The sequence below is a fragment of the Polyergus mexicanus genome, unplaced genomic scaffold (genome assembly GCF_030449975.1).
Source record: "Polyergus mexicanus isolate NDT 795.1 unplaced genomic scaffold, iyPolMexi1.0 SCAF_2, whole genome shotgun sequence".
In the NCBI taxonomy this organism is placed as follows: domain Eukaryota; kingdom Metazoa; phylum Arthropoda; class Insecta; order Hymenoptera; family Formicidae; genus Polyergus; species Polyergus mexicanus.
In genome coordinates, this window is record NW_027223322.1 from 10,242,609 (window position 1) to 10,254,882 (window position 12,274).

The following is a 12,274-nucleotide window of genomic DNA, read 5'->3' on the forward strand; positions in this document are numbered from 1 at the left end:
AAATATAGTTACCAAATTACGTAAATTTAAAATCAAACATATTTAAGATTTAGAAATTTAATCTTATTCTTCGATTAATTTCAGACAGACTCTCCATAAAATTTTGAGAGTGACTTGATTAAAAGAAAATATTAAATTCAGATATCGCGAAAAATAGCGGCTTTTTTTTTTTAATAAACACAAAATGTATATAATTTTAGATTTATATAACAAATTAGTCTGTCTGAGAAAATAACGAAAGAAAATAGCAAAATAGTTTCGTGTTTCGTAATCAGACCGTCTTTGACTCGCGAAATCGTTGAAACGTGTTAAATGACATGAATCAGCTGATTTACCGATACCGATACCGCGATAGGATAATATCATATTTCGGCAAAATGCGTACGTTAAATCCAATATTCCTCGTATAATTAATGACAGCCATACCGTACGCGTGAAAAATAACACTTGGTAAACAGCTTATGCAAAACATGTGTTTTAATACGTATTTAATTATCATTTTTGGCTCGGATTGTTGTTCCAACATGCGATATTCGTCAGAATTCACATATGGGAGGTACATCGTAATATTAATGACGTAGTTAAGAGGCACAAACTGCGACGTCTTGCATCGTATTTCGTAAATAGAACGTTAGTAATTCGTTGGACACGTTTGTTGAAAGCTGCTGTTTATAAAATAATATCAAAGACACGAACGCGTGTATATAAAACATTTCGCGAAGCGAATAAATGATTTAGGTAATTTTGCCAAAAGTCTAAAAACATTGCACGTGTTAGAACAGTTAGAAAATAGAAATTGTTCAGTAAGCACTTTTCATAGTTTCGAAGACCAAACATGCTACATATTTGCAAGCTGTTATCAAAATTCACGCCACACATTCATGTATTTAATAAATTGTAATAAAAAAAGTAATATACTCTTTTATTTAAAAGATGCGTAATAATATATATATATATATTTTTTTCTTCAACAAATATTAATATAATATGAAGAAAAATGATTCTATATATATTGTACTGGAATTCTTATTATCTATTCTCTTTAGGTGCATTGAATTAACAATTATCTTTACTCGCGCAGTGAAATGTAATAATTGATATTACTGTTGTACCCGGCGGCTGGCCCTGATTGTCCCCCAACATTTCCCCAAGAAACAATGCGCGCGCATTGCACTTGTGCACGACTGTCCCGACGGTGGTCCCTTATACTTGTCGGAAACAATAGGCATTATGTGTCGCGGCACATGCTCGACGACGGCTTCCCTTCCGACTTGTTCGAACTAGTTATAACCGCTGTTCTCTCCTACGTGCCGCTGACGAGGAGAGCAACAATTACGTTAATGCATTGTCTCGTGTTCCGTCGCTTAACGACTCGGCGCCCCCATCGACGTTTTGCACTCTCGCAGATTGAATTAAATCGAATTACAGGAAGTCGCACGTTAAAATCATTGTCGCGCAAATTTCATTGTCGCAGTTATCCTATAAATTCATCGTCTTGGCCCAAGTCGAATCAAGCATCTCGATTGTGGCGCGAGGAAAATTGGACGAGACAAAAATTTTTTAACTTTCCCCATTTCGTACATATATATGTAATACAACAATATCTCATCAATATAATACACATATATAAAAACTTTTTTTCGCTCATCAGTCAATTATTAAGTTTCAGCCATTCATTTATTTTGAACGGGCATAAAAATATCGACCCTTTTATCTCGGAAATTATATAATTAATTGATCGATCTCTGTTGCGCGTATTTGAAATCAAAGTCCACTCACCGGTGTCGTTGTCTCCTGGAACCCCGAGGCTGTCGCTATTGTCATTGATGAAGGCCTCCGCCGTTGACGTGAAGGTTTGAGGCGATAGCGTGAGGTCCGGCCCGCTCTCACTATCGAACAACTCTAAATTTCCATTTCCTGAAAACACGAAAATAAAATATCGAGATTAACTTCATGCGCGCCGACAAATTTTTTATCCAAATAAAATCAGCCGACTTGGATTGCGAATACAAGATGTGATCGATAGATTATTGGAATTATCAGAATCGACCAATTAATAAATAATAGTTAACTATTATAAATAATCTTTCGTTTATCTAGAAACTAATTTTCAGAGATGATTCTTACACGATCGAAATACCTAGCAACGTCTTTCGGTACGCGCGTCCAAACATCCATTCTCATCCGCGGACGGCGACAGACTGATATGGATATTAAATTACATAGTAGTAAAATACACGTTCGACTGAAAGAACGCGAGTAAAAAAACCCCCAGTAAAAACCCCCATCCTCGACGCCGACTGTCTCGGTTCGTCTCACTCAAATGCCAGCTTGCGCGACCTTGCGTTATTGACGAGTGTCAACAAACGGGCGATGTCAATAAACGAACAGCATCTTCGCGTGCCGAATTCCTGCGCGCTATGAAAATAATCTGCTCGATAAAAACGCGATGCGTACAAATTATATTTCCAAATTATATATAGCGTTTTCACAATTATGATTATCGATTCTGTTATATATTATCGATTAATAGAAACTTAGAATTCTATTCCTCCCCCGCCCCCCTCCTCCCCTTTCGAGACATTTTTATATACTTATTCTTTAAAAAAGTTATTACAGAAGATAAAAGTATTTCGTAAAAAAATAAAAGAAAAGCAATCTGATATATTAGCACAAGTATTCGAACAAGAATGGAGAAAAAACAGAGGAAAAGAAATTCTTTATATATTTAGATAAAAAAAAAAAAAAAAAAAAAAAAAAAAATTTACAAGTTTCAGAAAAATTCTTAGAGATATATTGCATATGTATCTGTAAAAATTAAAAAATATTCATCTATGCGTTCTCACTGTTATTGGCGTGCGATAAAATTATCTATTACAAACTAAACGAGAATTTCTCAGCTGCATAACTTGCATATCTTTCGCGTATCTCGCCACTACACCGCAACAACGCTGAAGCGTACTTGAAAGATCTCGCAGGCAGTAGAGATCTCTCGAGACTCCGGATGGTTTCTGCGATACGGTAGAAACGGCTGCGCACGAAACTTTGTGCATTTTAGGGTATTAATCAATCTCACTTACATCAAGTATAATCCCATCTTGTTTCTTAGTTAACGATATTTTGATAAACCGATATCGGATCGCGTAAGATGATCATCGTCTTAATGTAATTATCCAGAATACCCGCATAACCATTTAATTTTCTAATTAACAAATATTGAGGTACGAACAAAGAGAGTAATCAATATCTAAGCAAGCAATACATTTCAAGTGCAATAAATTTTACAAATTTTCTCTTAAAAATACAACAATTATCTTTTTTTTTTTTCTCAATGCATATATGCAGGCGTTTGAATGTTATTCTTCTACAAAGTCTTTGTGTAGAATTTTAAAATTATTTATCAAGTTGCAACGATCATGATATTGTAAATTTATTTTATATCTTTCCTCTGTATATATAGATTTTAAAGACTGTTATTATTTAAATAAAATTTATACGAGCGCTATGTATTCGCATCGCGGAGATAGATAAAACGAAAAGTACCCTGAAAAAGAGTACTCTGTAAAACCGATTGCGATCAATAAAACAACCGGAATCAAAGTGAAAAACGAAAAAAGTTACGCATTCCTATTACGTTCGATGAAGAATGGAGAATTAATCCGCTACGATTTTACGACTTGTTACTGATTCAAAGGGCGAGTTTGGCGAACGCGTGACGACGCGAAAGGAGTAATAGCATCGGCGTCGTCCCTCCACCGGCGCTTCTGTCCGATTCGTTTCGACCGTGGCAAGTGCGCGGCGAAGTTACGACATACTCGAAGCACCATGCGACGAATGGGCCCCGTACCCGTAAATATTTGACGACAATTTGATCTGCACGAGTCGAGACTTAAATCCCCCCACGGGGGCGAGGGGGGGGGGATACGCGGACGAAAGCGGCTTACGGAAGCTCCGTCGTTTCCATGACTCTTCGATCTTTCCACTCATCATCGGGCTTACACATCTCCGGACTCACGGAAAATATAGTATATCGATACACGATGCGAACATTGATCCGGTCGAGTAATATTGTCTAGAGGGTATTGATATATCCCCTAATAAGCCTTAACAATAACGCGAAATCGCATTCTCTCGGATCAGTCAATTAACGTTGCAGTCAATAAAATATCGGTATAATAATAATTAGTAATATATGCTGGATATCATTTTCTACTTAAATAGAGATATTGGCATTGTATTGATATTTATTTTATATATTAATAATATTTTATATATAATAATATTTGACACGCATATATATTAATCCTTATGTATTTAATAAAAAATGTTGCATAATAATATTATATATGTATGTATCTACATTGTAATAGTTTTGAGAAAATGTAATTAGGATGTGTAATTAAAAGACTGGAGTAGGCCAAACACATGATTTATTACAGAGATTTAGGATGCACGTCCGTAAGGGTCGAAGAAAGAATAATAACTCGACTTCTTATTTATAAGAAAACAAACGCTTCCTAGACATCCAACGGTTAAACAAAATGAAGGGAATTATAGTAATGGTCTAGGAACTCTATCTCTAGGTCTAGCTATTACAGCATACACATGTCAATGATATTAAATACAATTGTTTAAGTATTAATTATTATTGCTTATTATATATATATATTTATTTAAAAAAAAAGTTGAAAACGAATTAATTCTTAAGCAAAAAATATCCTTTTTCTCGGAAATACATATATGCCGAAAATAAAAAAAAAAAAAGTGGGAGACAGCATGCTGTGATTACACAGACGTGGCAAAAGAATATTTCGTCTAAAACGATACTTGTTTATCCCCGCGTTAATATAATTTATACCCGAGATGTATTTCACTTCCCCTGAAGACAAATTAGTACACTCGGAGAGAGACATTCCGCGTTAGCGACGTCGTTCCTCGCCCTCGTTCTCCACTTACGTCGTTAAAGTGCGCATCCAGCTATACTGAGAGAACGGCTATGCCGCGAGGTCGAAGAGAATGAGAGGGAGAGAGGGAGAGAAAACGCATTAACATACCTGCAATATGCATGCGGAATGGTGCACTTGTCCGATTCGACGTTGCAGCGCGTGCGGGGGCTTACATAGGAATATTCGCGTTAATTCAAAGCGATGGTATGCGTTCGCCGCGGATTAATATATTCCGGATTATCCGTCTGTGTTTGCGTTAATGCTCGCGCCGTTGGGTTAGTTAAATATGTAAATATAAGCGGGATGCGCAACGGCTACGCCGGACATTATGCCTAGTTACAACGTCGACGTATGGCAGAAGGGGGGGTGATCGCGATTGTGCTTGCAAAAAAATACACGACGTGACGAAGGATCGGAAATATTGATGCAAATTAAGTGTCAAAAGCCCTGCACACATAATCACTCTCTTGAATGCGATTAACGTAAATTAAGAAATTCGAGCTTTCTTGAAAATTACGACGCGGATAAAAAAATATATGTTAATATATAATCGGGGATATTTATTATAACGATGTAGTTTTAGACTTTCAAATAATAAAAGAAGATAATAAACAAACACGAATACAATATATCAATATAGTCTTCACACGAAGCAAAATAGAGAAGTCTGCATACCGGCTAACGTTACAATTTCGAATTAAATTTTGCTTCCCTTTCTTCACCGCCTATTAATCGGCGATATATTTAGCTTCGAAGAACGGGATTATTACCGCGACCTTCTGCAAGTAATAAAGGAAAGATTACGCGGGCGCGTAATGGAAAATGGCGATTGCGCAACGTCCTTCGAAAGAAAGCGCGAAAGAAAAATGCAATTCTCTCATCGTTGTTATTAACATCCCGGTGCCCGGTGTTGCTTATCAGAGTACATATTACGAATGTATTTTGCCGCTAATAATATGCAACACGTAGCACTTGATGCAAACCTCGTACAATTAAGTCAAGTTATATTTGAAAATGTTAAGATATATTAAAATATCTTCCTCATCTAATATTTAAGACACTATGTAATATGCAATAATATAAATGACGAAACAAATTATGTACTCCATGATAATTTTCCAATAGCACCATCACACTTTTTATAAAATACAATACCGAAATAACGGAGGAAAATTTATTTAACCGAAGCGAGCGCTAAACGACGTCGGGGCAGTCAGGCATTGAGAGCCATTCGCGCGGGGCGAGAAAGAGCGACGGAACGAGGAAAGAGGAAGCCAGACGACGTTGATCGCTGCCGGTGTGAGAAAGGGGCGGAAGAGAGGCGCCGGGAGAGTGAGAGAGGGTAGGTTGCGAATCGGAAACCCGGACGCAACCGAGTTTATTCACGGCGCGCGAATGAACCCGACGAAGCCCAGATATTAATTTTCTCCATGTATATGGATGAGCCCTGACTAGGCCACAGGAGGAAGAAAACGGACGAAGAACGGGAGGGTTGACAGGAGGAAGGAACCAGCGGCGGCTGCGGCGGCGATGGTGGCGATGGTGGATGTATCTGCGTGGGCGACGACTAGGGAACGGTGGGAAGATGGGAAGAGACAGGGGGAGGAGGGTGGGAAGGGGATGATGCGGCTGTGCACCACCGCCGTCGCCGGGAGGTGTTCGTTCAGAACGGCGAGAGAAGGGTGGCTAAATTACTATCGATCTTCCTAGCCACGCAAATATCGTTTACCTTGCAGCGCCCATCCACGATCCTTTCGCAGCCATGCCCCCACCCCCCACCCTCCTTTGACCCCTTTCTCCACCCGCGTATATCCCTCTCGCTATCGACGCATTACGCGAATATGCGTTATCAGTTTGATAGAGATCCCCGGCTCTTCCTATCACCGACGATTCCGATAGCTCGACCCGTCGATCGGTTAATCCTCACGTTCGCGTACCTTCCATCGTGCCAAAATTTGGCACCGGTATATATCCCAGTTGAATGTTTTTAACGTTCTCGCGTCACTGGGTAAATTTAGCTGGCGCGAGATCAACGCGTTACACATCTCGGACACGAACATTGTAAACGTATGAAACATTCAACGATCGTGGATTTTTTTGTGTAAATATTCTGGATAGAAAAATTCAAAAAGATGTACGCGATGATATATAACGTACTTAACGATTGTTAAAAATAACGATAAAATAATGTGCATACGCGAAAAATAATATTTTTTAATTGAATTTTATACGTTACCGGTGCGAGAGAATAATAAAATAGAGATAATAATAATTGCGAAAGAATTCCGTTAAATAGCAGACGCAACTGGTATACTGTAACCCCCGATACACGTGTGTCTATTCGACGATCGCTCGGTTTTCGGTCGCCGTATCCCACCGGATATAATTTCATTAAAAGCACATCATATTTCAACGTTCGGTAAATAGAGCCGCCGCGTATTTTACGGCGGGACGCGAATATAAAGGCTCTCGTTTATCGTGCAGATCGACCAAAATAGTGCATTCCGCGCGCGAAACGCAAACGCGCGAATGCAAGCGCGCCTCAGCTGATATTCGAGTTCTTGCAAATTTTATTGCGGCGAGAATCGAAAGAGAACCGAAAAAGAGAGGAATGCGTTTAATTATAAGCGACACCGGTTCGTCTCGCATTTATTCGTGCTCGTAATTACTGCCAATTCTCGGCGCGTATTCGCGGAATTCGATGGTTCGACGGAGATCCGAGAATAATTAATGAAAATTCGATATTCGGCAAGCCGATTGCAAATTAAGGGATACTATTAAAGGATATTCTTCCGATCGATTGAAAGTAGAGAAAGTGTGCGTATTCGAGTGTCGCGTAAAATAACCGGCATCCCAGAGATTACATAATTTAAAATTCACTTTGAATATTTTCAACAAAATCTCTTTAGGAAAAAGAAGCAAATTTAAAAATAGTTTTTTTTCCGTCAGCGCTAAAAAATACATCTCTTCATCTATATGAATATTTAAAAGGAGTTTCTACAATCATAAAACTTACCGCTCTTTGATTTTTTTCATCGAAACATTTATAAGACTCTTGCGATATATCTCGCGTAATTATTTTCAAGCAAGCTCTCGAATCCAACGTACGTCTTAACGCCGCCAGCTCGCAGGCTTCGAAAGTTAATTAAACACTAAAGAGAGAGGATGATACACGAGGTGCGAAAGTACGTTATCGCTGCCGCTTAGCTGAATCAACATCGCTCGGTGCACCAAGTTTAAAGTCCGCTTTATCAGCGCTCGCGCGTTTTTCCGCTCGCGTCATTTTCGTCGCGCGTGGCCGATATCCAACGGGGAAAGGCGAAAAGCTTCCCCCGCACGCGAGAATTCGCGAATCCATGGCGAAGATCGCCAAAAGCACCGCGTATAACCGAGGATATGCAAATTGTATTGAGTCTTCCACACTGGCCCCTCGCCCCCCGTTGCTGCCGGTGATGGCGGTCGTATCTTCTGTATCACAGTCGCTCGAGAGTGGTATTACGAAACTTAAGTCCTAGCGCACAAGTGTCGCGTTACGAGTCCGACCTCGGGTGCGGCCTCAGCATCCTCGCCGCCTTTGTGCGGCGTAAGCCGCCGCCATTATCTCGGCCGTATCCCCGGTGTCTCTCACACCGGAACTTAAACTTGGCACCCCCTCGCCACACCACCGGCCGTGCCGTAGCAGTTGCGACGTGGCAAAATATTCGCGGAATCAGTGAATCCTTCTCGAGACTATACCGTCGATCTCTGTCTTTACAACGCTTTCCGTCACGTGAGTCGATATTTGCCGCTTAATTAACCTTCATACGATTAAAATAATCCATTATATAGAACGGCGACAATAATTTTACGGTTCGTGAAAATATAATTTGAAATGTATGCACCGGTAGCTAAAATTGTATGGAACTATAATTATTCCATCGCTTTGATAACAATGTAATTATGTATATAATAAAAAGATATATATGAATAATAGTCTTAAAATATGTATCTCTATCAAATTTTGCATTCAAGTTTCCTGTCTGCTCTATGGCTATTTCCTGCGCATTACTTCCATTCGCTATCGTGGAAATATATCTATAATTTTTCTCTAACGCTAAATTCTTATATATTCCTTGACATAAAAATTTTCAATATTTATTAATGTCGAAGATAAAAAACATCGATCAAATCAAAAGCACTCGATGCGGAAAAGCAAAGCATTGCCGAACTGTTGTAAATGATATCGTAATTTCGTATCGTATTCGCTAAAAATATAGTTTGAAATTTATTATCGAATACTTATCGTTAGCCAAAAGTAAATTACAATTCATTATTACACTATACTACAGTTTACTAAATTATAAACTAGCTCATTTCGTATACTTTTAATATCTTTGTCAGCTCTAACGTCAGGATTTTGAATCCAAGGCAATTTCGATCCGGCTCACCCTCACAAAGACGGAGTTAATCATCGTCGATACGCGCTCCGGTACTCACGTTCACGGTCCAATAATCATACCGTTATAATTAACGCGCCGCAATTAAGGCGGTTACGTAGGACGACAATCGAGCCGTGATTGTCGATTAAACATTTTCGCATCGATGCAGCGACACGATTTCCGAGACTGCGCGATGCCATATTTCTAGCCTGGTCGCCCTCTCCTTCCCGCGTGGAGGTAGCTCGTTAGTTCGCGACGCGCGCAAGGGCTGAAAGCGCCTTTTAATGTTCTCCGACATCTACGCGCCGTTGAATTTCGCACGACTCGTGAAGCTAATTTTCGAGCTCGAGCGATCGTGAAACGTATTCAGATTCGGAACGAGCATCAGACACGCCCCGAAATGGACAATGCGGCGATGTTTCTCCGTAAAGTTAGTACTGCTAGTTATCCATCATTTCATCCACCTTGTTGCTCTGTTGTAAAGAATGCGTGTGACGTAGTAAAATACTTAGTATCTCTTTAAATATTCACTTTAATACGTATACTCTCGAACATTCGCAATTTATCAGAAATTTTCGTAAATTATTTCGAAATTTTTTATTATGAATAAAAGTCAAAGTGTGAGATATATCGATTTAAAAATAATTTCCACTCGAAAAGGATATTTTTCGCGAGATTCAATTTGAAAAAGTTACGCAAAGTTTAATTTTTACGCAGTCCATATTATTGTATATATTAAGAATTCACTGATCGGGCTCTCAAAACAATATACGAATTGAACTTTCCAGATAAGTGCGATCTCTTACATAAATCGCCTATAAAAGCCCAAGGCGTTGAATAATATTATCGATCGCTAAGGAATGCTATATACAATATTATTTTTCGCATCCCGGGGTGCGCAAATAATATTTTGGTAATTAAACGCACGCGAACACACACAGATCGTTGATGAAGCAATTTTATCGAGCAATCCGTATTTTTTTCCCAATAAAGAAAAGGAGAAAGAGAGAGAAAAGGGGAGATCGTGAAAATGAGGCGCACAACGAAATGATAGAGCTCTCACCAGCAAATTGGGAAGTAAATCTTGCGGAATATCCCGTAGTCCGTTAGTCGCACACATGCATGAATACAGATAATACTAGATAAAACACGTACCTATGCGTGTGTGTATTTGCACAAAGAAAGATAGAAACGAAGGAAACTCGTAACGAACTTCGCGCAATAAGAATTGCAAGTAACACACGTGCTCGCCAGTATTATTTCGGTAGCGAAGTCAATTTGCAATCAGCGGTGCAGCCGTTCTCCCCTCGTTCTATTCCCTTCTCCCCGTAGAGCCGACAAAGAAAGAAGAGTATACCCTGTATTTACCATAATGTGATAAGAGACGAAGGGTATCGTACATTTAAATGAGTTCCCGGGCTTTCTCTCCCTACATGCGTCTTTTTTCTCGTCTCTCTCACATCTTTCGTTTTTTTCGATAGCACTTCCTTATCCCCTTAAACAGTTGCCAGTCGCACAAAATCCCTGTAGAATCCAGAGAAAAGTGGATCTTCCTACTCTCGCAAATGTGTTCATTCGCAGGCGACTAATGAGAGTTTTAGAAACACAATCTTGTTCTATGCCTTTCGTCTATGTGCAAATTAAAAATCCTCAAAACAGATATATTAATATATGCAATTTTTTTTTTTTTCAATTATAAGATAAAGAATATTTACTAAAATATAACATCGTAATCATCAAGAATTTTAATTTTTTATTCTACATTTTATAAGTAAAAATAAATTCTATGCACTCTTTATAATATCCGAATTCATATCCTGATTCATATCCGCGACATTCACATTGATCGTATGCGATGATTGTTATTCGGTGATTAACAGATATGTAAACACGTGAGAGATCCAGATATCAATGGCCAAAATGTTCGGCAAAGAGAAATATTCGACGAAGCTTTCGCTAATCGCGTATTAAATATATCGTTTAAATATCGGTCGCTGTCATTTCGCTCCTATTAATATAATAGTAATTAGTTATTTTAATTAATAACTCATCGATTTACAAAATATAATTAGTCATGCCAACGAATATGAAATATATCGAAAGCGAAATATATTGCTAGCGATTTTTTCGCGATCGAAATCCGAAAATCACAAGCGTGTTTTCCACGTTCTTTCTGCATCTCGAAAATAAATACACGAATTTATGTATATAAATAAATATGCTTCGGAAGTATAATATTAAAATACATAAATTATGTAATGTGCAAATTTGCGCGCACACCAGGAATCAAATACATTTTCGAAATATCTACGCATATATGTAAGCTTCATCGTGAAATTTTGAAATAAATAAAAATTCACACTGATAAAATAGCAAATACGCATGTGATAGATATGTAACAATTGACAAATAAATTAATCCATAATTTTTTTCTCATTCCAAATGTAATAAAACGCATTCGAAGACAATTTCAGGTATAAGATTCAAAAAATATAAAATCATATCTTGTTTGTTTAATGAGAATATCGCCTATTATGTAGATTAATATCATATTTAAGTATCGATGTAAAAGTGATATCAACAGAGAAACTAATGTCCATTTTTTATTATAAAATTCATACTGTAATGCTTCTTAACGTACTTTCTACAATGAGTAAGTAGGGAACAAATTCTCAAGATATATAGAGAGAAGAAAAATAAATTAGATTAATGATATAGATTATAGATAAGTGGCAACTTAGAGTCAGCGCGAGAATTAGTGCGCGTACATTATTTGTAATTTATTACAATAATCCTCAAATTACAATAAGAAGAAAAATATTTTCACCGCGTTCTTTCATCGCGTTCAAGACGTTGAAGAGAAATTAAGTGGAACTTATAGCCTCTCAAGTGGATCAGTACACACATTAA

General features: G+C 38.1%; 1 protein-coding gene across 1 annotated transcript in view; it reads right to left on the bottom strand.

Annotated features, from left to right (window-relative positions):
* The window catches only part of LOC138941807 (zinc finger protein 541), a 356,780-nt gene that overhangs the window by 111,855 nt on the left and 232,651 nt on the right, over positions 1–12,274 (bottom strand). Inside the window, exon 6 of the mRNA XM_070311688.1 lies at positions 1,780–1,917. Coding sequence (XP_070167789.1) covers positions 1,780–1,917 — 138 coding nt within the window. The remainder of the gene's footprint in view (positions 1–1,779; positions 1,918–12,274) is intronic.